Source organism: Chrysochloris asiatica, unplaced genomic scaffold, assembly GCF_000296735.1.
Source record: "Chrysochloris asiatica unplaced genomic scaffold, ChrAsi1.0 scaffold00047, whole genome shotgun sequence".
Classification (NCBI taxonomy): domain Eukaryota; kingdom Metazoa; phylum Chordata; class Mammalia; order Afrosoricida; family Chrysochloridae; genus Chrysochloris; species Chrysochloris asiatica.
The window spans coordinates 12,239,274-12,267,192 of NW_006408565.1; the positions used below are offsets into that span (position 1 = coordinate 12,239,274).

Below are 27,919 nucleotides of genomic sequence, written 5' to 3' on the forward strand. Positions count from 1 at the left end.
TGATGGGGACACAGCTGAAGCTGTGTGCCCTCCTGTGCTCAGAAGACGGGAACCCGAATGATTTCATTAAGGGGCAGGGTACCTCAAGGAAATGGGGGTCCTTAGAAAGAACGTAAAAGAAATGCTTTGGTCACTGTCCTGACACCACAGCTAGAATGGAGCTCGTCTGACAGAAAGCAGCCAAGAAGCTAGTTCTAACACTGCACACGTTACACAGCAGGAGACGTGGCTGACGCAAAACTGACTTCCAAGCATGAACCAGGAGAGTCACTGAATAAATATTCAAGGCATCTTTCAGTTCTTAGAGAAAGAGCAGGGTTAAAATCCAATCTCTCTCTTTCCCCTGCTTGACTGGCTACAGCTCTGATGTGCAGGCTGACGATGCTGCAAGCCAGAGTGGGTGGGACGCAGGCCCAGCGGGGGCTGGCTCTCCGCCCTGGTGGCTTTGGTCCATTTTGTGTAGTCCGCTAGCCCCAGGTCCTCAGAAGCTGAAGAGGTCATCCTGCTCAGCACCACCATCAGGCTTGTCCCAGTCGACAGGAGAAAGGCACTGGGCGTATTGAATATCCTGGGCCGTCAGTCCAATGTCCAGGACCTGAGGGTTCGTCCGAGATTGGGCCAGCCTGGAAGGCAGAGCAGTGTGAGCCAAGGGCCCAGGTTGGCAGCTGGCTACCAGGGGCAAAAGTGAAAGGGTTCGAGGAGGGGGACATCAGAACACAGGAGCCAAAAAAAAAAAAAAAAAGTCTCAGGTGCCAGGGGAGGCAGCACCTCAGGGCCCAGTCTACCCTGAGGGTCAAACAGCTCAGAAAACTGGACCAGGCAGTGGGCATTCCCAACACAGAAAGGCCAGAGCACCAACAGACATGCCTAAGAAAAGGAAGACGGGCAATACAGAGGAGAGCAGTCAGGGGCAGCTGTGTCCTCCTGCCAGTGACGGATGTCAAGATACCAACATATCAGTACGCAGAGAGTCAAAACAAGGAGCTAACCCATGTGCCCAAACAAGCAGCAGACAGCTGAGTGAATGACAGCTCGTGCCCTTAAAAAAATGTTAGGCAGTCAACGAACATGGTATTTACAAGGAGATTTTAAGAGTGGAGAAATGCTTCTGATAAATTAATGTTAGATGAAAAATCAAGATCCAAAATGTTAACGTGAAGAGCTGATCAACACACACACACAAAAAGTATTATGTATAGAATTAGCATCAATTAAGTCAAAAAGTCTAGGCTGTGGGATTATGAGATGGTGTTATTTTCTGTTTAATGCTTTGCTGATTTTCAAAATTGTTAATAAAGGGCATGTAATACTTGAATAATCTGGAAAAAGCAAACGGAAGAATTTCTTCCAAGGAGGGGGTTGTGGTCAGTGAGTGAAGATGGCAAAAAGAGTATCTTTGCCTCCACGAAGGGCTCGAGGGGCTGCCAGCCAGGATCTGGCCGGAGCAGGTGAGGAGGAAGAAGCTGAGAAAGGCTCACTGGCTCTTCTTCCAATCGAAGCCCCAGGTGTGAGATGGCCGTAGGGGAAAAGGGGGACTTGATGACCAGCTACCCAGAGTGAAATGTCCCATAGCTGCAGCCTTCTTGGTGGCATGTCCCCAAGCTGAAGGCAGCCATGGCTATAGGAGGGGCCCCGGGGGAAAAAGGGAGAAATGCCTTTATCCTCAGGCTATTTATCTGAATAGCTCATCTATGTGACAATTCATGGGATTCCCTTTGCCCCTTTTCATAAAAGCAAACATCTACAAAGGCTACAAAAAACAAACAAAAAAAGCAAATTTCTAAACGCTACACCAGGTGTAGGAAGAGGAAATCAACTTTTTAGAGCAGCTACTAGGAACAGCTTTAGACTCAACAGCAAGAGTTTTTAAGAGACCTGGCTGCTACTGGAGGGGTGGGTCCCTGTCCCTGGATGCATTCAAGCAGAGGAGAGTGGCTCACATTCACATATACTGTGAAGGGCGTCAGGAGGAAAGGGCAGGCTGCAACTGCCTCAAACACTAGCTGCCCACCATCGCCCACCCCGAGCACAAGAAACCCAGCTCATGTTACCTTGAAAACGCTTCATCCAGGCCATCCTCCAGCTCCTTTGGGAAAACAAAACAGGAGATACCAACCCTAAGTGGAGAAGGCCAGGCTCACCACTACAGGGGGCCAGGACATGGGCAGACAGGACAGACATGGGTAGGTCTCCCGCCTGGCTGAACCACCACTTCTGCTCATGGACATGGAGGGTCGGCAGCAGAATTGTGGTGGGCCAGGAGAAAGGACATATCACAAGCATCTGAAGACCATGGTGGGTTTAATTCTCAGCTCTGCCACTACCTGCCTGGGAGACCTTGGGCCAGTCACTGTTCCTCTCTGAGACTCAGCTTTTCCTTCCAGTAAATGATGGGGGTGGGCTGAGGAGGGGATATTGGGAGGGGCTGGTGGGAGAGGTTGGACTAGATTTCTACAGCTTTCAAATTCCAAGAGGAAGAAGATGGGGAAAGACAATTTCTGGCTTTCATCTAGTTCCAAGTGCCAAGTCAAATCAAGCCCATGAGGGAGGGTTAGCTGGTGGCAGACATCCACAGCCTAGGTGGAAGAATGAGGGGGTGGCTCCCACCACAGCCTCTCATAAGGATAAGTAAGTAGCAAGGGTGGTTTCCAAGCAGCAGGGAACTCAGGGGCCTGCTCATGGGTGTCCCCCTACAATCAGAAGGATTTGATGGTTTTTCAAGCAAATCCAGGTCCCTTAACATTCAGATTCTGAAACACTAAGTGAGCATGACAAGTAAATTTATATATGACCCTGTACTGGATCCTGGACCAGAACAAGGACGCCAGTGGGCCAGGCAGGGAAATGTGAACAGTCTGGAAAGTTCAGAATCGAATTGTACAGTGCTGGATGGTGATCACTGCAAGGTGTCAACATTTGGGGAAGCTGGACAAGGATGAACAGGAATTCTTTGTTCTATTTTTGTAACTTTTTTAAAAGGCTGAAATTATTTCTACTTGAAATAAACATTTTTTAAATACCAAAGTCAGAATCCTTTGGGTGATTCTTAAGGCAGAATTTCCATTCTCACTGAGGGTGAGAAGGCTAAGACACAGAGAGGTCAAGGAGCTTGCCCTGAGTCACACAGCAAACCAGGGGCCAGGCTGCCGAGGGCCCAAATCCCTGGCTCCTACTTCAGATGGCTGAGGGGGAGGGGTAGCAGGAGCAAACTCTGCCCACGCCAAGAACAAGGGAGCCTTTGGAGGGCTCTGTGGTGGGCAGAGCCATGGATGTTCGGGCCAAGAGGCCGAGCATTGTAAAGAGACAGCTGTACAGGGAGCCAGCCCTCTAGGGGACACAGCCCTGAGTTCAAAGGGGACATTGTTCATCCCCTACCCCAAGTGCTGCTGGGGTGGGTCTGGCCTTCCCAGGGTTCCTCGAGTCATGTGGGACCCTGGAGCAGTGCAGGCCTCTTCCAAAGATCGGGCTGAGACTCCCTAGATCCCACAGGGGTCCCCAGGCCATGCGGCCACTCACCCAGACAACACTGCTGTTGCTCAAGGTTTGAGGCCGTGGTGCCTCGTCCATGTTAGGGGTGTTAGCACTGACGGTGGACAGTGGGGCCTTGGCCGTCTCTTCCAAGTCCAGCAGGTTCCCAGTGGCAACCACTATGAGGGGTCCGGTCAGGTGTGTCAGCAGCAGATGAGTCTTCCCTCTCCCTGTCCTACCACTACCCCCCAACCCGTCCAGAGTCTCCGGGGCTCTCGTGGTCCTGATCCCCTCACTGAGCAGGACCCAGGCCTACCATCCAGACCAACCCACAGCCCACAAGGTGGTGAGAACTTCTCGCCCACTAATAGGCAGGGCTGGGCTGGAGCTTTTAGAGTAACAACAGTCAACATTTTAAGAAGTCATGCAACAGGCTGTAAAGCAGAGATGTGTACAGGTATTTGTGCAGGGGCACTGTGGAAGAATAGGCACCAAACAAGCAGGTGTCTCTTTCCCTTTATCAACCTCTTGTAATTTAACTACAGTGAACACACATCACTGATTTGAAAACAAAAAATGAAAAACTATGAGTTGGCCACAACCCAGGTGGGAGTAAGCTCTGGGAGGGACAGCACACCCAAACGTAAGGAAATTTATCTACTCGCTCCCCTTGCCCAAGACTCACGGCTCTTCAGTGAAGGTGTACTGTTCCGGTGGTCTCCGCCTGGAACATCCCCTCCCTCTTGGTTGGCTTTCTCCCTCTTCTCCTTCTCTGTGGGACCAAGGAAGACCCTGGTGGAACCTTAGACCAATAGTGTTCCCAGTAATCCTTGGGCTGGGGGAGCTCTGGTCAATGTGAGGAACAAGTTTCAAGTCTTCAGCAGGGAAGATAAACACCTCACAGATTTAATGTAATCCTTACAAGCACCTGGAAGGAGGGAGGCTGCTCCCATTTTTCCAATGGGGAAACTGAGACTCAAGTGAAGAAAAGCATACATTGGGTAAGTGGTGTAGATGGGAGTCCACTTGGGACTGACTCTAGGTGTATGAACCTCTTCTCCCCAATACTCTACTCTGCTGCCTTCCCAAACCACACCCGTAGTGCCCCCCTCATGTGGAGAAGACTCACCTTCCTTGGACACCTGCCAAAACTCAAAGGCAACTTTGAAAGCTTGCGCTACAGTGAGGGTGACAGCCTGGGCCTGAAAAACAGGAAGTGGGACAGAAGGTATAAAGTCTGAAGTGGAGAGCTGGGGCCTCTAGCCTGCCCCATCCTGGGTCCCTCCCTGAAGATGCTGAGGGATCCATCCCAGGCTCAGGAATACTTGATGGGCAGAGGCAGTGCCCTGGCCACTGCCAGACACTAACCCAGCCAAGGGAGAAGCCCCACCTCTGCATCAGCTGTTCACCTTCACCTTTTCTCTTTCCCCTTTGTGCTAACTTTGAGGCTTACTCCCTTGGAGTAAACCAAAAACCTTACTGCCATTGAATCAATTCTGACTCAGAGCAAGCCTGTAGGATCCAGCAAGACTGTTCCTTAGGGGTTCCGAGGCTGTAATTCTTTACAGGAGCAGACAGCCTCATCTTTCTGGTGGTGGGCTGGAGCAGTCCAAAGCTTAACTGAGTGCGCCACCAGGGCTCCTTTCCTTGAAAGTCCTCTCTAATTCCCTGAGGGCTTCACCTGCTAACTTAGTCCATGGATAGGAAAGCAGAGCCCAGCTGCTGCCTGAATGAGCCACAGCTACAAAGGAGATGGTGAAACTAGTTAGGACTGTCAGTTCCCAGGCGCTGACTGAATCCCAGAATGGGAGGGGAAACAGGAGGAAAGTGTCAATTGGAGCAAAGGGCTCATGAGGAGACCATTTCATTTTTACAACTTCCAAATTTCCCAGATTCCCACTTCATACATTCCATGTTCCGATTATTAATGGGTGCTTACAGCTGTATTCCTCATTTTGAGTTGTGCCCCATCAGCAAATGAAGGTTGCGAGAGCTCTACTCCATTCTCGTCATCACAGTCAACTCTACTTTGAAGAGGCAGCTCTTCCCCAGTCACATTTTGAGTGCCTTCCAACCTGAGGGGCTCATCTTCCAGCACTATATCTCACAGTGTTTCTCTGCTATTCATGAGGCTTTCAGTGTCTAAACAGTCAGAAGTAGTCCGTCTCTCCTAGTTCCTAGTCTAGGAAAACTGGAAATTGTCACAAATAAAATGGAACAAATAAAGATCAATTATCTTATGTGCTAACGAAGTTAAATGGAGTACTGGCCATTTTGAATCTAGCAATCATGGTTTACTATGCCAGAATTCTACCAACTTCTTCCTTCTGAAATTGATCAAACATGCAATCAATATGCATTGATCATTACTGGCAATTAGAATGCAAACGTTGGAAACAAACAGTAAGGATCAGTAGTAGGAAAATATGGCCTTGGTGACAGAATGATGCTAGAGATTGCATGAGAGAATTTTGTAAGACCAATGACTTCTTTATTACAAATTCCTTTTTAAAACAAAATAAAAGACGATTATACACATGGCCTTACCAGATGGAATACATAGGAATCAAACTGGCTACATCTGTGGGAAGAGATGGTGGAAAGCTCAACATCATTAGGCAAAACAAGGCCAGGGACCAACTGTGGAAAAGGTCTTATGCAAGTTCAGGCTGAAGCTGAAGAAAAACTTTAAAAAGCCAGGAGAGTCAAAATATCACCTGAATACATCCCACCTGAATTTAGAGACCATCTCAAGAACAGTTCTGATGCGTGAGACACTAATGACCGAAGACCAGAAGACTGTGAGATGACACCAAGAACATTATACAGGAAGAAAGTAAAAGGTCATTAAAAAGACAGGGAAAAAGAAAAGACAAAAATGGATGCCAATGATCACTCAATTCACAATAAAATCTTTAAAAAAAAAAGATGGCTGTCAGGGGAGACTCTGAAAATAACTGTCCAGCATAGAGATGCTAAAGCGAATTGAAGTAATGAGGACGTAAAAGAGCTGAACAGAAAATTTCAAAGGGCAGCTCGAGAAGAACAAGGCAAGTATCATAATGAAACACCCAAAGACCTGGAATTAGGAAACCAAAAATAAAGAATGTGCTCAGCATTTCTTAAGTTTGAAGAACTAAGGAAAAAAATTCAAGCCTCAACTTAAAATACTGAAGGACTCCATGGGCAGCCATAGACTGAATGATGCAGAAAACATGAAAAGAAGATGGAAGGAATACAGTCACTGTACCAAAAAGAAAAGGGCTGATGTTCAGCCATCTCAAGAGGTAGCATATGATCAAGAACCGATGGTACTGAAGGAAGAAGTCCAAGCTGTACTGAAGGCATTGGCAAAAAACAAGGATCCAAATTGAATACAAATTGAAATCTTTCAACAAACTGATATAGCACAGAATGTGCTCACTCACTTGGCCATAAGTTTGAAAGACAGCTACCTGGCCAACCGATTGGAAGAGACACATATTTGTGCCCATTCCAAACAGAGGTGACCCAACAGAATACAGAAATCACCAGACAATATCATTAATATCACATGCAAGTAAAATTTGCTGAAGAAAATTTTTAAATGGCTGCAAGAGTACATCGATAAGGAATTGCCAGAAATCCAAGCCAGATTCAGAGGATGTGGAACTAAGGATGCCATTAATGATGTCACATGCATCTTGGTTGAAATCAGAGAATACCATAAAGATGTCTGCTATTGTTGTTAAGTCAAATCTGACTCAATAGTGACCATGCACAGGGTTTCCAAGGCTGTACATCTTACGGGAGCAGAAAGCTTCATCTTTCTCCTGTGGAACTGTTGATTGTTTCAAACTGCCGACCTTGAGGTTAGCAGCCCGATTCGTAACCACTACGCTACCAGCTTTATTGACTATGCAAAGATTTTTCAACTGTGCGGACCATGACAGGCTGTACATAGACTATGTATACAGATCAAGGTGGTGGTGGTGATGTGCCGTGGAGTCAGCTCCAACTCACAGCAACCCAGCACAGAGTTTCTGAGGCTATAAATCTTTACAGGAGCAGAAAGCCACATCTTTCTCCTGTGGAATGGGCTGATAGTTTCGAAATGCTGGCCTTGAGGTTAGCAGGCCAACTTGTAATCACTATGCTACCAGAGCTGCTTATGTAGACCAAGAGGGAATACTAAATGGTTTCAAATCAGCAAAGGTGTGCGCCAGCATTGTATTCTTTTACCATACTTATGCAACCTGTATGCTGAGCAAACAATCTGAGAAGCTGGATTATATGAAGAAGAACATGGCATCAGGATTAAAGGAAGACTCATTAACAACCTTCAATATGCAGATGACACAACCTTACTTGCTAAAAGTGAAGAGGACTTAAAATACTTACTGATGAAGACTAAAAATCACAGCCTCCAGTAGGGATTGCACCTCAATGTAAAGAAAATGAAAATCCTTACAATTGAACCAATAAATAACATCACGATAAAACAGAAAAAACTGACGCTGTCAAAGACTTCATTTTGCTTGAATCTACAATTAACCCTTAAGGAAGCAGCAGTCAAGAAATCAAATGACGTACTACATCAGGCAAAACTGACCCAACCCATATAGCATTTTCAAAAGCCTCATATGCATGTGAAAGCTGGACAATGGATAAGGAAGACTGTAGAAAACTTGATACATTTGAGAGTTACGGTGTTGGAGGAGAATACTAAAAGTATCATGGACTGCCAGAAGAACAGACAGACAGACCTATTTTAAGAAGTAGAAGCCAGCATGACGATACTTCATCTCTTGTACTTCAGATACGTTGTCAGGAGGGACCAGTCTCTGGAGAAGGATATCATGCTTGGTAAAGTGGAGGGTCAGCAAGAAAAGAGGAAGCCCCTCAACAAGATAAACTGACCCAGTGATAGCAGTAACGGACTTAAACGTAAAAACAATTGGTTTTTTGTTTTTACACAGTGTTTTGTCTGTTGTGCATCAGAGGTCACTGTGGGTCGGAATCAACTAGACACACCTAACAACAACAACATGAGGAGGCCATCCACACATCTTGGCATTTAGCCCCTAGGGAATTCCCACTCACCCCTTAAAACCAAGCTCAAATGTCACCACCTCTCCAGTATGTATGGCCAACGCTGAGTTCCTACACACACATACACACACCCCTCCAACCCACCCCCTTATGGCCGCACGCACCTGAAAGTGCCATTAGCTCATGTGCCTGAGTCGCCCCATCTGTACTCCCTTGGGCTCAGATCCTGTCTGCTCATGAGTCATGTCAGAACCACCACAGGGCAGAGCTCTCCAGAGGTGCCAACAATGCCAGTGGAGGCAGATTTGTCCATGGGCCAGGTGTTCTAGGTCTGCAGCCTCACACTCCAGCCATGACCTGCCCCCACCCACCCACACGTCAGCCCCCTTTCACCCTCAGCCTGGCCCACAGCAGTGATTCCAGGTCAGGGTTATTCACTAAGCCTCTGGAAGTGGAAGTCCCAGAGACGGTGGCTGCCGCCAGAAGAAACATCAGCTTCCTTCTGAGAGGCCAGTCTCGCTTTCCAGTGTACAAATTCAGCCCTAACCGGTCTTGGCCCCACTCCGTTCCTCTCTGCCAGACAAACGGGATTTAACTGAGAAATCAGTTCATGGCTACTGCCTTTAAAATTCTTTTTTGTTTAATTTCTTAAATCCCTAAACAAGCTGACTGATCCATGCCAATTAAACTTCACGAAGGATAAAATCTCATTTAAAGTCTCCGTCATTTACATTTTTGATAGAAGTACGGGTGCTTTATGGCAAAACTTAAATATGGTAATTAAGTATGAAACTCTTCACAGCTGTTTACAATTTAAGCTGTCACGTCTGAATCAAGTTTAATAGCCCCAGTTACCATTGAGAATTGCCCATGAACTAAAAATATGGGCTAATTACCAGCCAGAGTCAGATCGCTAACCACCCAAGCAAGGGCTGGTCACCCAATGTGGCAGGGATAGAGAAACACCATTATTTTTGGCCTATAGGAAACCTGGGGGGCACTAGGTTGGTACTGTTTTTGCATGAATCTGCTTGTTCATTTGCATACATTCCCATCCTTTTGCCCTGAAGTCCTAAGCTGCAAGTTAAACCAAATACAACCTGAGACACGGGTATGTGCAGGTGGCCACAAGCCCAGGCAGGCAGGGAAGGGGTAACCCTGCTTACAGGGGAGGTGTAAGAATCTGGGCACTGAGGAGCTGCTCTGGCCTGCCCACCAGGAAGCCCTTCTTCCTCGATTCCCCAGGCCTGGTGTCCACTCCTTTTGGAGGGTCTCTAGCCTATGGGTCTGTCTTATTGCCCTGACCAGTTTCTATCCTTGCCCCCTATTTTTCATGACCCTGTTTTATTCCAGTAACCAGGCTGCTAGCTCCTCACAGGGGGGCCAGGTCTAGCTTAGGGCTGCAGACCCTGGGACCCCTGATCCCAGCCTGGTACTTAGGACAAGTTGGACCATGTGCTCCTTAGCAACCCCAGAAACCAATCTTGCATAAAAGCAATACTTTAGGAATACTGAATGGTCACATAGGGAGGGCAGTCCTGACCCCCAACAGAGGCTGAAAGCCCTCGAAGAATTAGGGGCTATCACTTTACTATCAGTCTGGGCTATCAGCCCTGACCCAGCACCTGCTCTGAAGCCCTGAGTTCCTGGACAGTGCTAAGATCCCCTCCCCAAGATATCACCTTCACTCCAGAGCTCAGAGGCTGGAAACCTAACCCAGAACTCGTAGAGCCCCTGGGTCCTGGCCACACCCAACAAAACCACTGGGAGAGGGCCTGAGTGGTATGAGACCCCCACAGACTCACTTCACCTTGCCCAGTCCAGGCTGCAAGTAGCATCTGATCCCTCGAGTACCAGTCACACCGTCTACTGTGTGTGCATGACTTTGCACATGTCTGAAGTGCTCTTACCTCTCATCATCTCTTCACCCCTTTCTCTTGGCCTGGCCAACACCAACTCAACACCAGTCCCTAACAGCCCAACTCACAATGTCTCCTCTTCTGAGAAGTGTTACCTCCCACAGATACTGAATAACCACTGCCCTGCACCAAGTCCCCTGTATTCTAGTTACTAAGTCCAGGCTCACCTCCCTACTGATCCCGTAAGGCCCCAGTGGCCACACGTCTGAGACAGCCAGCACAAAGTTCCATAAAGCTATCTGCCAGCAGGATGGCGACAGAATTTGAGGAACCTATTTTGTCTTCTGTCTCCTTAGAAACTTCCAAGGAGCTGAGAATCTTAGGGTTTCCAAGCCAATCTGGGCTCAACCTGAGGCCTTGGGAAACACTCATGGGTTTCTAGCAGTAGCTAGGCTCTTCCCCTGCCCACTAAGGGTTGTACGGCCAGTCACCAGAAATTTGCAGCATCACCACTCAGACCTTGTTTTCCTTAATAATAAGCTACTGGCCTGTGAGCAAGCCATTTTCTTTTAGGTCTGTCTAAAGTCCTCTGGCCCCAGGCCAGCACCCTCTCTCTTTTCCACAGGAGCCCCATCTCAGAGGGCATCTCTGTATCTTGGAAAACCCCTTTGACCCAAAGCCCATATTCTGCAGCAAGCTGGGCCATGGGCCAGCTGTCCCTGACCAGCACTCGCTCTGGTCAGTGGGGAGGAAGAGACGAACAATGGGGACATAATGAGCTTGTATTTTTAAGTCTGTGTGGCCTCATACAGACAAAGCCAAGAGTCAATGACTGTGGGAACAAGGCCGTCACAGGAGAAGCCACCTCAGCTCAGAGACCTGGAATGTCACGAGGCCCTGGGTGAGTGGCTGGCGACACTGAGTCTGCAGGAAAGCAACAAGGTGTACAAAAGAAATCGGGACCTTCCAGAATAATCCTGGAAGGCACTGAGGAGACCTCCTCATTCTACTGATGGGCAAGCAGCCCCGAGCAGGACAGAGTCTCACACAAGGTCATACAGCACTTCAGCCAGGATCAAATCACTAGTCTGTCTCAATTGCCAGTGCTCCTTTCAGGAAACCTAGGGGAGCCTGGAGAAGGGTTTCCCAAACCCTTGGAATCCTTGACTATATTAACTTATTTGACAAAAGGGGCTTTGCAGGTATGATTAAATGAAAGATTTGAGACGGGAGATTATCCTGGATTATATCGTGGGCCTGATGTCATCCACAAGCATCTTTGTAAGTAAGAGGGAATATGAGGGTTAATCAAGAAAAGGCAATGCCAGAGGCAGAAAGAGAAAGATTGGGAGATGCTAGGCTGCTGGCTTTGAAGACAGGCCCACAAACCAAGAAATGCAGGTGGTTTCTAGAAGCTCTAAAAAGGTCAAAGAAACACATCCTTCCTTAGAGCTCCAAAAGGAAGACAGCCCTGCTGATCCATTTGAGACTTCTGCCCTACGTAACTATAAGAAACTAAACTTATGTCTTTAAGCCTCTGAGTCTGTGGCTGGAGCACAGCTCCACTCCCTGCCCGGGACTTGATTGGGTCTCTAAGGTACTTCACATCTCGTAAAACGGGAACACTATCTTTAGTCCTGCCATCCTCATCTCCTAGGGCAGGACCACCAAGGTCGAGCCAGACTTACCCACCTCCCCACCACCCCACCCCTGCCCCCAGCCTCCTCCTCCCCACTGACCATCTTCCGCTTGGTGCAGAGAAAGGCGTGGCACTCGAGATTCTCGCTGTGTTGGCTCTGGGCGATGTATGCAAACACCTTGTCGTGCATCTTGTCTGCTGTGCAGTAGGAGATCCTGAAAGGTAAGTGATGACAACCACAGGATATCTTCTTGAGTTCCAGTGAGTCCACTATCCCAGCCCCAAGGTTGAGATGAGCGAGACAGAGAAAGAGACAGACAGGCCTGGCCTCTAGGGCTGCCTATGGAGAAGGGATCCAGGCCTTAGACAGAATCCACTCCCTCCTGCACCTCCAGAGGTGAGGCCAGACTTCTCTTACAGAAGTCAGTGCCACAAAAGGAGTTCCCCCACCTCCTGGGACTTAAATCATTTCACAGCTAAAGCTCCATGCTCTGAATCCTGCTTCCTTCAGTCTAACTAGCGTCTCTCATGCTTCACAGCACATCTGTTACAGGTGGTGATGGTGCAAAACCCAGTTCCTGGGCCAAAGTAGAAAGGAGAGACCAGAGGACAGAGGAAAGGCACTTCTTGTCTCTTCTCTCCACATGGAGCCTTTGCCTCATGTACCAGATAATGTGCCAAGAGCTCATAGCTAATGCGTCACTGAATGCTCACAGCTATCTCTGGGACAGGCAGCTTCATTATCATGCCCACTTTTCAGATGAGGAAACTGAGGCTTAAGGTTTCCATAGTCTAGTGGGAGAGCTGGGCCCTGAACTTACCTTTGGCCATCACAACGGCTGTGCTCCCTTGTCAGGGTTTGTACTGAGTGGCTGGAAGGGGAAGCAGGACAGTGTCCTGGCAGCTGATGTCCTTCATCTGGCCTCCCCATACCCTGTGCCCTGGCTCCCACATCTTCCCATCCTCTCACTTGTCTGGTCCGTCCACAAAGCCCCCAGCCCTCTAGAAATCTCACAAAGAAAGGTGCTGGCAGTCCAGAGGTGGGGCAGGAGCTCAGTAGGCTCCCTCTCTCTCCTAGGTGGCCTAAGTCCCGGACATCTATCCTGAGATCAGCACCACTTAAACCCACAGGTGGGTAGAGGGACCCCGGCTACCTCCTCTCCACCCCAGGGGAACCAGCCTCCTACCTTAAACACACATGTCCGTCCTTGGTATCAATCAACAAGACCTTGCTATTCTTCAAGGCCCAGCCCCCATCCCCTGAGTGCCCTTCCCAGATTTCCCCCCAGAGAACCCTCCTTCTCTGCCCTCTTGAGAAACACTTGTCATAGTCTATTTGCTGTCTTCCTCTCCATTCCTTCCATAGACTGGATACTCTTTGAGGGCAGGGGATGAATTCCTTACCTGGCACAGACTCCAGCAGAGCTAGTACTGGGAAAGTGTTGGCTAGAGAAAGAAAGGCTGTCTCTTCAACCCTGATACCAGAAGAACTAGATGGTGCCTAGTTACCAATGACGTTCTGACTCAGATAGAATGGAAGAAAAAGGCAGGACAAAACTCAAATTCCTTAAAAAGGCCAGAAACCTATTGGATTGAAAGAGACTAACTGAACCCCTGAGACTATTGCCCAAAGATAACCTTTGAATATAGACTTGAGCTATTTCTGTGGGTTACCCTTCAACCAAGAGATTGGCTTACAAAATAAACACCACTCATGAATAATGTGCACCCTTAAATAATGAAAGATATGAACAGTCAACATTTATCCAAAAACAAAGATGAGAAGGCAAGGAGGGGAAGAGAAGCTAGATTAACGGAAACAGAACAAACAGAATAGAAATGAGAATGCAGACACATTGCAACAACAATAACCAATGGCAAGGAACAAGTCGGATAAAAACTGTTAAGTTAAGGAGGAGTACAGTTTACAGTATAAACTTTCAAACACAATAAAATATTATCAAATTAATAAACACAAAGGAAAGGTCAAATCAGGACGGTGAGAGGAAGATAGCAGTAAGCAGAGACTCTGAGATCCCTCCCCAAACCCGTACCACCTCTCAAATCATACCCCATATGGGCTCGTGTTCCTATATGGCCCCCTTTCAGCTCAGTCATGGCCTCACTATGGACCTTGGCCAGTTCCTTCTGGGCCTTAGCTCCTCCAACTGTAAAATGGACCTAAGCTGTCCCTTCCAGTTCTGAACTCTTACAATTGACCAGTCACGAGAATATGCAGCAGAAAGGAAAGGCAGGGACTAAGCAATAAGTCTGACTAAATGGGGGTGGGGTGGGGGTGGGGGTGCGTACGGTAGGCCTTGTTGCTTGTTATCCTTATGACTGCCACTGGTGATAACGACAGTAGCAACTGTCATTTTAACAGAATGCTCATGTGGATGATGTGCTATGATTCATCACACCACCGTGAAGCAGGCTGTTCCCACTCCCATTTTACAGATGAGCAAACTAAGGCTCCAAGGTCACCGCATAGGAAGTGATGGAGACTGGATTTCAACAGGACATTCCAACCACAGTCTCACATGACATGATGGACTCGGTTGCCCCCCCATGCAGAGGGTACCTGTAAATGGACACGTTCTCGATGAGCTGGTTGCTGATGCTGTCGGTCAGGATAATTCCCCGTGGCGACACCTTCAGAGTCACCTTCTGCAGTTTCTTCCCACTGGCCTTCGCCTTGAGAGCAGACACGGGTCAGAAGAGCCTGACTGTCCCACTAGGGACCCACCTAGGGGGACTACACCACCACCTTGGGGGACTACACCAACTGCTCCGAGGGTAGTTGGTGGGCAAGATAGGGATGACTCAGCTAACACCCTTGTTGGCCAGCTCTGCTCTCATCTGGTTTGTAGTCAGTTGCTATTGAGTCAATTCTAATTCGTGGTGACCTCAAGTGTGCAGAGTAGAACTACACTCCATGGGTTTTCAAGGTCATGACCTTCAGGAAGCAGACCACCAAGTCTTCCTAAGTACCTCTAGGAGAGTTGGAACTGTTCATTGTTCAGTTAGTAGTTCAGCACTTAGGCATCTGTGGCACCCAGGGCCTCCTGCCAGCACCCTTTGGGAGAACAAAACAACTACCACTCATTGATTACCAAGCACTGGACCTGGCATTAGTGATCTCACAAGCAACAGGATTCCTCCCCAGGAGGAAAAGGGTTCAGAGAGGTTAAGTAATTTATCTAAGGATGCACAGACAGGAGCACCCAGTGGGTTACCTCAATCCAGCAGGATGACTCAAGAGACTCTCTCGGCCATCCACTGCACCTGCTAGGACCTGAGCTAAGGAGCTGAGGTCCCCAAAGGAGGTAGATTCAAAGGGCTCACACTCATTCAGAGGTGGGGAAGGGAAAATCTAGCCTCTGGTGGGCTATCCTGTCCCTGCCCCCACCCCCAAGGGCCAAATCCCTCAGCAACCCCTCCACTGTCTCCCACACCACCCTCCCTGAACTGACAAGTCTCCTAGACTTAAGCAGGGAACTTGGCTAGGGGAAAATCCACAGCTACATAGCTGTGGAGGGGGACACTGACCTGGACCCCTTCCACCAACGGTCCCTAAGCTGGACACAAGAAAATTCAAAGCAGACACATCCAACTTGGGAAATGAGCAGGTCCATGGAGGGGCAGGGCACCCCAGGACAGTTGTGACACCCCGCCCCCAGCCCTGACTGCTGTTCTCACCGTGGCCACGATTCTCTTGACAGCGGCGGCTGACAGCTCCTCCCCCTTGGGCTGCTCCACCAACGTCATGCCCAGGTACTTGAGGCTGAAGAGCATCCCCTCAAGCAGGGTCTCCCGAGTGTCTGTCCAGTTCTCAGGCAGTTCTGGGCAGGGGGAAGACAGGATCTCAGGCCCTGCTGGTAAGGGCTCACCACCAGCAACCAGCCAGCCCCCCATGTCCTAGGGAAACCCAGAAGGGGCACAGGGCTCCCTCATCTAGCTTATTACTCTTTAATAAAGGGTTAACATTTTGTGGTATATAGCAAATACCATATAAAAAGCTTTACCTAGGTTCTCATTACTTCATCTGAGAATCAAAGCAGATACTTGCTCATCCCCATTTTAAAGACAAAGACACTAAAGCCCAGAAAGGCTAAACAACAACAAACCCACAGAGCTATTAAGTTCAAGAGCCAAGATCTAAATCCATATTGTCAAGTCCAGAGCTTAACTCTTAATTCTAACTTCAATGCTTATTGAGGGTCTCCCATACCATGTTCATATGTGATCCTCAGTACAATCCTTTCAAGTAGGTATTATTCCATTTTATAGATCAGAAAACAGAGGCTCAGACAGGTGAAGTCATGAGACAAAGGCCACATACAATGAGTTAAGGGTTGGAGTCTCAGTGCAAACCCAGGCTGTGTCCACTGCCCCTGCCTGCCCCATCCCTCTGTCTGCACATCCAGAGACCAGCAGGTTGGGGAGAAGGGAGGGACAACAGCCCAAAAAGAGGGAGGGTTGGGTGGTAAGGGCCAATGAGGGAAGGGGAGGTGATTTCTCAAATGATGCAGTCTGAAGGCCATGCAGCTCAATACACACAGTACAACACAGGAAGGAAGCATCCTCCAAAAACTCAGCACAACTGATTCCAAGAGGTTGGGAAATGAGGGGAGGAGCCAGCTCCCCTAGTGGGGAAACAGACCAGGAGGGAGAACTGGAAAGAGCCTCTAACCTTGCGCCCCATACAGAGAGAAGGCTCTGAGGAGACCAAGGACAAATGGGGAAGCAGGTCCTCAATGGTGGCTTAACTGTCCCCAAGGTTCCTCCTGGAAGTGAAGGCCAGACAGACCATATTACTCAGCTAGGAAGCAATAAGGCAGGCAGAAGACAGAAGGTCTCCAGGGTTCTTCTCAAGCCCCCTTCACAGGGCATCTGGTCTGTTCCTTCATCCCTTCTCATCCCCTCACTGATCCTGTGAGGAAGTATGATTGGAGCCATTTTACAGATGAGAAAACTGCCCTTCAGCCTCATGTACAATCTTAGATAGAACAGGATCCAGGCAGGAAACAGCTTCCAGGGGCCACCAGCTAGGAGAAGTCCTACGCCCTCCCTGCCTCCACCTGGAATCTTCTTCACTAGTTCAGAACAAAGGGCCACAGGAAAAGAGTTTAACATTGGACATAGCAGGGCTGTGGGATCCCTTTCAGGAGCAGCCGGGACCCAGGGAGCCCCACTGTGTTCTGGACCCACTCTGGGCCCATGCTCCCTCTCATTCCCACTCTCACAGCTCCCCTTCTATACCGTAACTCTCTCCCACCCCCAACCACTGCTCTAATGGGAAGGAGTTGTGTATACACACATTTCTTTGGACTTGTCTACACCAAGCCATTGGCCTCTCTGAGACGGTTTTCTTACCAGAAAAGATGTGTGTGTGTGTGTGAGTGTGTATGCTATAGAGGTCTAGTGACCCCTCTGGACTGAGATCCAGCAGGGCTGAGACTCATTAGCTGATCATCCAGCAAAGGGTCCAGCATAATATCTGCCAAGTGTGGAAATGACCAGGACAATTCCACAGTAATACCAGGACCCACCCTCCAACCCTGTCCCTAGCTCTGGCCCTGACCCACTGCCCTCTAACCCTTGACCCTAAGCCTCTACCCCATGAGGCCAGTCCAAACAGAGATGATTCCCAAACCCAAAATTAACTCCATTCTCTGGCCCACCAACCAGAAGTCTAGTCCATCTGATCCTAAAAAAAGAAACCAAGAACAAATCAGAAAGTGCCTCAGGTGCTCAGGTGTCCCCAGGTCTGTATTGGTGATGAGAGTCAGTATCAACTCAGCCATGGGCTCTGCTTCCCAAAGTATCAAGAATGACAACACCATTAGCAGAGTGATCAATAACAACGACAGTAACAATAAAGCAGTAGTTATTACCAAGGGAGTGCGGTGGTACTGTAGGATGTGCACTGGACTGAAAACCACAGAGTTGGCAGTTTGAACCCAGCAGCCACCCTTTGGGAGAAAGATAAGACTTTCTGTTCCCACAAAGATTTAAAAAAAAAAAAAGCCTCAGAAGCCTTTATACAGACTCACCTATGAGTCGGAACCGACTCCACGGCACACAACAACAACAACCATGAGTTGGAATTGACTCTACAGCACTTGTTGTTAGGTGCCACTGAGTCAGTACCAACTTATAGCGACCTTATGCACAGCAGAACGAAACACTGTCTGATCCTGGGCCAACCTCATTACTGTTGCCACGCTTGAGCCCACTGATGCTGCCACTTGGCCAATCCATCTCATTGGGGGTCTTCCTCGTTTTCTCTTACCCTCCACCTTACCAAACATGATATCCTTCTCCAGCGACTGGTCCCTCCTGACAATATGTCCGAAGTATGAGAGACGAAGTTTGGCCATCTTGGCCTCCAAGGAGCACTCTGGCTGCACTTCTTCCAACACGGATCTATTGGTTCTTTTGGCAGCCCATGGCACTTTCAGTATTCTCCTCCAACACCGTAACTCAAAGGCATCAATTCTTCCACGGTCTTCCTTATTCACTGTCCAGCTTTTGCATCCATATGAGGTTATAGAAAATACCATGGCCTGGGTCAGGTGCACCTTAGTCCTCAAGCTGACATCTTTGCCTTCAATGCTTTAAAAAGGTTTTATGCAGCAGACTTGCTTAATGCAGTACATCGTTTGATCTCTTGACTGCTACTTCCATGAGTGTTGATAGTTGATCCAAGAAGAATGAAGTCTTTGACAACTTCAATCTTTTCTCCATTAATAAGAATGTTGTTTATTGGTCCAGTGGTGAGGATTTTTGTTTTCTTGACATTGAGATGCAATCCATATTGAAGGCTGTGTTCTTTGATATTCATCAGTAAATATTTTAAGTCCTCTTCACTTTCAGCAAGCAAGGTTGTATCATCTGCATATTGCAGGTTCTTAATGAGTCTTCCTCCAATCCTGATGCTACGTTTTTCTTCATAGAACCCAGCTTCTCAGATTATTTGCTCAGTATACAGGTTGTATAAGTATGGTGAAAGAATACAACCCTGTCGCACACCTTTCTTAATTTTAAACCATTCAGTGTTCCCATGTTCTGTTTGAACAACTGCTTTTTGGTCCAGGTACAGATTCCTCATGAGCACAATTAAGTATTCCGGAATACTCATACTTCGCAATGTTGTCCATAGCTTGTCATGGTCCACACAATTGAAAGCCTTTGCATAGTCAATAAAGCACAGGTAGGTAAACATCTTTCTGATATTCTCTGCTTTCAGCCAAGATCCATCAGACATCAGTAATGATATCCCTCGTTCCACAGACGACAGCACTTAGCAACACATTATTACCATCACCTCTAACCCTCACAGCCTCCTTGCAAGCAAGCATTCTTTTATCCTTGTATTGCAGACGAGAAAACCAAGGCTGAAAGGGATAAGTAATTTGACTTATCTGACTCTAAAGCCCAACCTCCTAACCCTTAAATCTTAATTCTAGCAGAAAGGTAGGCAGAAGCTCCCACAATTTCTAATCCCCAAGGTTTCCCACTTCTGCAGGCCAAGAAATCCCAATCATCACCTTCAACCCCAGATCCATCTAAGTAAGAATGGCAAAGAACGAGCCACCATTTCTACTACCTATGTCCTTGGCAGACATAGCTAATCAATTGTGGCTCTTTCCCTCTGATCTAATAGGGGCTTTGAACTATTTCTCAACAAAGGCTCCAGGCAGACTATACCAGTCAGTCAGGGTTGGTTTGTTCATGTCATTAGCCATCTCTGCCCTACAGCACACATCCGTTCCCCCATTTTGATGACCCCACTCTCCCATTTCCTCTCCCAGTTCTGGCCCCTCTCCAAGGCTACTTCCGCTCTCTCCATTCCAAAGGACCAAAGTTTGCCAAGGTCACTGATGACCTCTTTGCTGTCAAAATATTCCCCAGTCTTCCCTGACCTCTCAAATGCTTGACATTTTTCTGCATTCCTCCCTCCCTGGCCTGTCCCTTCTCTGATTCTACCATCTCCTGGAGGGGGACCTTGGCAGACCAGCCATCACTTTTCAGCTTTGGAGACCTTCTGCCGAAAGTCCTCACTCGACAAATAATCCAAATGAGGCTCAGAAAGGGATGTGACAAGGTCACACAACAAGGCAGAGGGACAGGACACCAGCACCTCTGCCTCCCCAGCTCAGCTCTCAATTACTGCAAACACTTCCCACAATGACTGTTAGAGGTCAAAGCGCCCCTAGTCTCTCCCCTCCAACATCACCCTTATGTGTGTAACGGTGTCTCTCACACACCCAGGCAGAGCTGCTTCTTCATACTGTGACTGTTACCTTTGTTCAAACAGTTCCCTCTACCCTACATGCCTTTCTTTCCCCCAGCTTGAACACAGCCAGCCTCCTCCTCCAGGAAGCTTTTGTTGAGGCAGTATTGACTGGTGCTTAAGAGCAAGGGCTTTAATCCTGGAATCGCAGTTCTGACACTTCACATCTGAGTACTCTTGAATAAATTCGCTGCACTCCCTGAGTGTCAGTTTTCTCATCCGCAATATGGGATAACACTAATATGGGGTAACACTCACAGCCTCCTTGCAAGCTGACATCTTTGCTCTTCACTGGCTCAGACGCTGTTATAACCTTTGAGTGAGAGTTTGAGAAATGAAGTGGGATATAAAATATGAGCTTGGTCCATGCTAGATGCTCAGTCAACATTATGCCTTCTAGATGGGACCTCTTGTCTATGGACTGCTGAACCTCTCAGTATGGATTTCCTTCTCTTCCTCCCATAGCCACATCACTCCATGCCAAGCAGCAGCCTGCATTGTGCTTTCCCGTCCCAAGAGGAAGGAGGGAAAGACCTGCCACTCTCGTTTCCCTCTCCATGGAACTAGTACAGAGAATGTGTTCTCCTGCTTTTTCCTCCTCCTCTATCCCCAGGATCCCACCCTACCAGGCCCAGCTGACAGCCTCCTGCCCTGGAGAGCACTGTCTCCATCCTGTACTGGGTGCACGTGGCTTCTCTCTACACAGAGGCATGTTTCTTGTGCCCCACACCCTCTCCACAGAAACCAACACCCAAGAGCACTCAATAAATAAAGACAGTAGGGTTACAACCATGCCCACCCCATTCTCCATCTATCCCCTCAAATAGAAAACTGGCTAGAGCCAAGCTCAAATCTAACGGCTGGAAGCCACATGCTCCTTCCCAGGAGAAGCCCCGGGCCCTGGGAAGAACTCCCAAAGGCTCCCAGGCAAATACAGGCCTGTGACCACAATCCTGTTCCGGTCCTGGTTATTTCTGGCCCTAGGGTGGATAATGACTGGACTATTTTAACTGTGCAGTTTTACAGATGACCTGCTGCTGGAGTTCACTGAGGACAGACCATATGCCCAGCCTATCTCACAGCTGCTATCATGTGCTCTTTCCTGGGCAAGGGCTCCTGCCCACAAGCCAGAGCAGGGCAGGGTACCCCATGCCCCTTCAGCTGCCCTGGAACACCCAGCCCAGCTGGTGTCTGGAACATCAGCACTATAGTCAGACTCATGGAGCTGAAAGAAGCTCTGACCAGGGCCCTGGCCTTGAGTCTCCTCTGGCTAGACAGGAAGACAGCTTCTGAAGCTGCAAAGTGACAATTCCCCAGAAGGGGACTCAAGCCTCAGTTCTGCCCTGACCTGGAAGGCAGCTGTTTTTAATCTGACAGTGGGTTCCTAATCCCCCTCTGGGCACCATCAGAGAAAGCATCATGATGTGAAAAGTGTGAGGCAAGTTTCAAGTGTCACTTGTTGAGACTGCTAGCAGAGAAAAGAACAGATCAATAGTATTAAGTCGATTCTGACTCACGGCAACCACACGTGACAGAGAATTGCCCCATACGGATTTTCTAGGCTGTAATCCCTACAGACAGAGCTCTGGTAGCGCAGTAGTTACGTATCACACTGTGAACCTCAAGGTCAGCAGTTCGAAACTACCAACTGTTCCATGGGAGAAAGATGATGCTTTCTGCTCCCGTAAAGATTTACAGCCTCAGAAACCCTGTACAGGGCCGCTATGAGTCAGAACCGACTCCACAGCACTTAACAACAACAACAATCCCTATAGAAGGAGCTCTGGTAGTATAGTGGTTACGAATCTGGCTGCTAAACTCAAGGTCAGCAGTTTGAAACTACCAGTGGTTCCGCAGGAGAAAGATGAGGCGTTCTACTCCCGTAAAGATTTACAGCCTTGGAAACCCTGGGCCGGGTCACTATGAGTCAGAACAGACTCCACGGTACTTAACAACAGCAACAATCCCTATGGTGTGGTGCTGTGGGTTAATGCGCCAGACTGCAAAGCTGTTTGAACTGCAAGGTCGGTGGTTCAAGCTCACCAGCTGCTCTTGGGAAACCCTATACAGGGTCGCTATGGGTCGAAACTGACTCAATGGCAGTTAACGACAACAACAATCTCTATGGAGTCCTGGTGTGGTGCCATAGAATAAGCATTCAACCTCAAGGTTGGTTTGAATTGCAAGATCAAAGGTTCAAACTCACCAGCCGCTCCCCAGAAACCCCGTACAGGGTCACTATGAGTCGGAACCAACTCGACGGCACTTAGCAACAATCCCCATGGAGTCCTGGTACGCTGCTATAGGATAAGAACTGGACCACAAGTTTGGTTTCAACCATGTCAGGAGTTCAAACTCACCAGCCGCTCCTCAAAACCCTGACTCAAGCCATGGTATTTTCAATAGCCTCAAATGTTTGTGAAAGTTGGGACAGTGAATAAGATAGAACGTACAAGAATTGATGCATTTGAGTTGTGATGTTGGAGGAGAATATTGAAAGTACCATGGACTGCCAAAGAACAAAACCAATCTGTGTTGGAAGAAGTAGTCAGAATGCTCCTTGGAAGCCAGGATGGCCACACTTGGTGTCTCATATTGTCCCTGCAGAAGGATATCATAAAGTGGAAGGCTGGAGAAAAAGAGGAAGACCCCCCAATGTGATGGATTGGCACAGAAGCCGCAGCAATGGGCTCAGGCAGAGCAACGATGGTGAGGCTGGCACCACATAGGGCAGTGTTTCGTTTGTTTGTGTGTAGGGTCACTGTGAGTCAGCAGAGATTCAATAGCACCTAACAGCAACAACAAGCTGGAACCGACTCCACGGTACTTAATCCTAACAATTCCTATGGAAGCAGATGGCCAGGTCTTTCCCCCACAGAGCTTCTGGGTGGGTTTCAGTCACTAGCCTTTCAGTTAGCAACCAACTGCTTAACCCTTGAGCCACAGGGTTCTTCCAGTAACAATAACAACAGCAACCATTACCTAAGCACCTACTTCCACGGAAAGACAAAATACACTGTTGTGCTTATAATGAACTCTACAGGCAGCCTGCGGAGTGCAAACCTGACTCTGCAACTTGGACAGTTCACTCAGCCTTTCTAGACCTGTTTCTCACTTGAAAGTATGGACAGTGACAGCATCCATCCCATGGCGTTGTTCCGAGAAAGGAGTTTACACAGAAGGTGTGTTTGGCATAGTGACTGGTAAGCACCAAATACCAGTGAGTGTAAGCTACTGTCATCACTACAAGCTTTAATGTGTGCACAGCCATTTATAGTACAGTGGTTTATGAAAAGTCATAATATCCCCATTTCACAGTCCAGAGTTCAACTCAGTGCCACATACCTGGCAGCACCAGGCCTTGAATTGCCCACTCCTCCTTCCTGTAGCCCACACACTCCTCCAGATACAAGGAGGGCTTCAGCAGGGACTCTCAAGAGGGGCTGGGTCTGCTGCCTGCAGAAGTCCCAGCAAGGACGGCCAGCCACCCCTTTTCTCAGTTGTCAGGCCTGTGAAAAGCAGGGCCCCAACCTCTAGTGAGATGTCCCCTGAACTGGCTGTGATCTCTGGCTGGACCACTGTTCCCAAGATCTGTGTGCACAGCGGCCTCCTCCTTGTAGGCACATCTCTGGTCCAAGGTGACTTCTCAGAGAGGCCTGCCCCGACTCCCTGCAGCTGACACCACCTGTGCCCATGCCTGATGTCCTGCCTGAGAGCCCCAGGCCCGTCCACCCCGGGCAGCCCTCACTGCAAGTGACAGGAACAACACTGATCAAAATGGGAGAACTCTGAAGAGGATCTTCACCATGCTCCCAGTGGCCCGCAGTGGTCATCTGCTTTACAGGCCCACATCTTAACTCCTTACGATTTCATTTCTAATGGTGTTTCCTGGACTCTCTGCCCTACTAGTACATTTGACTGTAAACTGAAAGGTTGGTGGTTTGAAGCTAGCCAGTGGCCCGATAGCAGAAAGATGTGTCATTCTGCTTCCATGAAGGTTACAGCCAAGGAAACCCTCTGGTGCAGTTCCACTGTCATATGCTGAGTTGGAATCCACTCAGCAGCAGCAACTTCCCAAGTCAATGATTTGCACTCAGATTCTTGTCTCAGGGTCTGCTTCTGAAAAAACCCCAAAGCAGACACCACCCTGTCTGAAAGAGCTGCCCCCACCATTCCTTCACTTCCCTTGATTTTTCTTCATAGCATTTCCACTGCCCACAATGTACCGATATTATTTGCATCCACAACTGTCATTTTGCCTGCCTCCTCCACCATACCATACACACTGTCAGAAGAAGGACTGTCCTGGAGTTCCTGAGTCCCAGTGCCTATATCAGTGCCTGGCACAGAATCCATTGTTCAGTGCCCTCGAGTCGTTTCCGACTCATAGAGACCCTGTATAGCATTTCCAGAAAGCGGCTGGTGAGTTTGAATAGCCGATCTTGCAGTTCAAACCAACTTCGTGGTCCAGTGCTTATCCTACAGCGCTACACTAGGACTCCTGCCAGGTAAACATATACTCAGTGCCCCATCTCCCACTTGTCACCGTAAACTAACTCTACTAGAATCTGCACCTCAGTATTCCTTTACCCCTACTCATTGGTTTGTCTGGCAGGTTGGCACAACCCTCTAAGGAGCCCCAGGTTAGAGTAACTCATGAACCTTTGGAAAGGAGAGCTTCTGAGGGGCCAGGGTGAGTCAGTCTTCCAAGTAACTGGCAGAAAGGGAAATCCCTGGTCCAGGACTGAGATAAAATATGTATGCTTCCTGAAGAGATAGGAAAATGCCATGTGTGGGAGTGAAGGGAGCAAGTCCTTCTTTGAGATCAGAATTAGGTATAAGACAAGAAACACGAAATCCAGGGCTATGTGACCTCAGGAAAGCTGCTTCCCTTATCCAGCTCTGAGGATACAAAGGGGTAAGGAAACGGTCACAGGCCAGGGTTGGGATCAGGTCTAACCCTAACTCCACTTCAGTTTACTGCCACCACTTAACCATAGGGCTTAGAACCGTAGCACTGCCCCTAGGGCCTGGCTGGGTTACAACCTCAGGCCAGTGGGGCGCCAGCACACCTACCCTGCACACATCCTACAACCTCCCTCCCTACCACAGCTGAACCAGCTCTCCCCCATGGCCACAGAATTCATCAGGCACACTTGTTAAGACCCCTGGACCTCTTAGAAGCTGTTTCCAAGGCCAGTGACACCACTTCCCAGAGCCTCAGTTCATTTCTCTCTAAAATGGGTCTACTAAGAATCCTCTGCTGTCATCTCACAAGAGCAAATAAAATAAAGGAAACAACAGCATTCTGTAATCCAAAAAGTGACAAAGACCAGACTTAACATTTACTGAACTCTTCCTCTATGTCAGACATATCATGATTTCATTTAGCCCCTATAAAAACATCCAAGGTGGGCAATGGTGTTATTTACTAATTGCCAATGACAAGAGCATACAAGGAGACTTTAGATCCAGAGAGGGAGAGCAACTGTGTACTGAAGACTGGGGGGGGGGTAGTGTAGGGGGCAGGCTTGCAGGGTATACCCTTTGGTTGGTTGATGATGCATGGAGGGGATTGGAACCATGGCAGTGAAACGATATACGATAGAGAGAATGTAAAACTAACGTTCTCCCATGTAAACTATCATATAATTCACAATAAAACATTAAAAAAAAAAAGAGCATACAAGGACACTGGAAGCTTTAATGAGACGGGTTGGGATCTGGGTACAGAAAAGGCTCATGAACAGCATCATTCTGGGCTTACTAGGGTGGGGGAGGCCCTCCTCTCTTTTCCTCTGTGGGTGATGGTGGGCCCAAGTCCCTAAAGTTTGTTCCCTGCTGAATGAATCCTGTGGAAGGTCCAGGCAACAGGCAGAGATTAAGGGAGGAGAGAAGGAAAGGCCCAGTGAGGTGCCAGAAGGGAGCACCTAGCTCCTAACAGTAATCTCCTAGCACCTAGCTGTGTAAGAACTGTTATCCCCATTTTGTAGATGAGGATTCAGGGTCATAAAGGACAAACGACCTGCCCAAGAATAGATTAGGCAGGAGACACTCTTTTCCACCCCCAAGGAAGCTCCCTCCTCCTGTCCACAGATTCAGAGGTACAGCTCCCTAAACTTCCCTCCTTCCCCAAGGCCCACAGTCCACGGCCTTACTCCATACCCACCTCCCTGGAGGCTGTCCCACCCACCCTCTCTTGCTCAGCTCATGGCAGAGAACCACAGCAGTTCCCCCACTGGAACACACCATCATTCTCAGAAGCAGAGGGAAACTCCCACCCCTGGTGGAATCCCACAAATATGTAGAGGGACTATTTTGGGAACCAAGAAGCTGGAGGATGGTCCCTGCCTGGCCTGAGACTCTTAACTCCATGCCCACCAGCAGGCCCCAGCCCAAGTTCCCTGCGCCAGTCTCATGGGAGGGGACTTCCAAAACGCCATGAAAAAGTCCATCATCTTTTCATTCCATCTCTCCACAAAGTTTTTGACTCCCCTCGTAGAGTGTAGGCAGCTACAACAGGAACAGCAGAGTGGGGCTAGAGGAGCCGCGAGAAGGCTCCCTCCGCCCAGACACGCTGGCACTCCGATGAGAGACAGCTCCCCGAGCGGGACCTTGGTAAGCAAGGAGGGAAAACGGGGGGAGGGGGGGGGGGGCTGTACAGCCTGAGCTTTCCGGGAGAGGAGGGGGAGACCAGGTGGGGAAAGGTGTCCTGGGCTTTGACTCCACACCTGCCATTAAGGCCAGCGTGACCCCAGGCACTTCACCACTGGGGGCCTCCATTTCCCAGGCTGTCAAAGGAAGGACCTAGACTGGGTTTCTGAGGCCTCAGGAGGTGCCAGGTGACTGCTGCAATCGGAGACAGGGGAGGGGGGTGCGGAAGAGGCCCCTCCCTGCCTCCCAGACGCCCCTGGGAGGCGGCGGCGAGTCTGCTGTCTGCCGGGGCGCCCCGAGGCTTTAAAAGCCCGAGAGAGAAGGTGCGAAGGAAAACAGGTTTCAAAAATAGCCAGCTGTTCGAGGATAGGGGAGGGGAAGCGGGGATAGAACCCGGGTGTGAGGGACCTACAGGAGACCCCCACCCTCAAACAAGATGCCTGCGACTCCAGGCTCAAACCTCAGGATGGGAAGGGGAGAGTGGGCGGCTGCCTCCAACTGACCTCTAAGCTGGGGCGCAGGGGTGCGAGGCCCCGGGCATCTTACCAAACCCTTACTCCCATTCCCCTCCCCGGGGCGCCGGCGACCAGCTTCCGCCTCCCCAAGAGCAGAGCAACGAGGTTTCTTCTCCTGTACCCAGTCCACTCCCGCCTGCACCTGGGCACCCCGAGGTCCGGCCTCGCCCCCCAGTTTTTGTCCCTCCTGCACAGTTACAGAGAGCTGGCGGAGAGCACAACCTGACTTAGAGCAACCGCCGAGCGCCCCAGGACCCGGGCAGGCCCCGCCTTTCCCAACTTCAGCGAACTCCGGGCGCCGCCACAGGAGGCCCGTCCGCCGCGGCCCGACCCCGGCCCGGCCCCGAGGGACGCGCACACACTCACTCCGGTGCCGGCCGCCGCCCCCCCAGCTCTGCTTGGCGAGACTGGGGCTCCGGATCAGCGCCCGCCCAGCGGACTTAAGCGCGTCCAT

General features: G+C 49.2%; 1 protein-coding gene across 1 annotated transcript; it reads right to left on the bottom strand.

The window, feature by feature from the left end:
- Positions 1-481: 481 nt before the first annotated feature.
- On the bottom strand, positions 482-27,919 carry LDLRAP1 (low density lipoprotein receptor adaptor protein 1). The gene is made up of 9 exons (XM_006862277.1): positions 27,832-27,919; positions 15,697-15,839; positions 14,579-14,691; positions 12,098-12,212; positions 4,598-4,670; positions 4,154-4,240; positions 3,517-3,647; positions 2,052-2,086; positions 482-623 (listed from the first exon to the last, which is right to left on the bottom strand). Exons 1-9 carry the CDS (start codon positions 27,917-27,919, stop codon positions 482-484), a joined length of 927 nt encoding a protein of 308 aa, XP_006862339.1.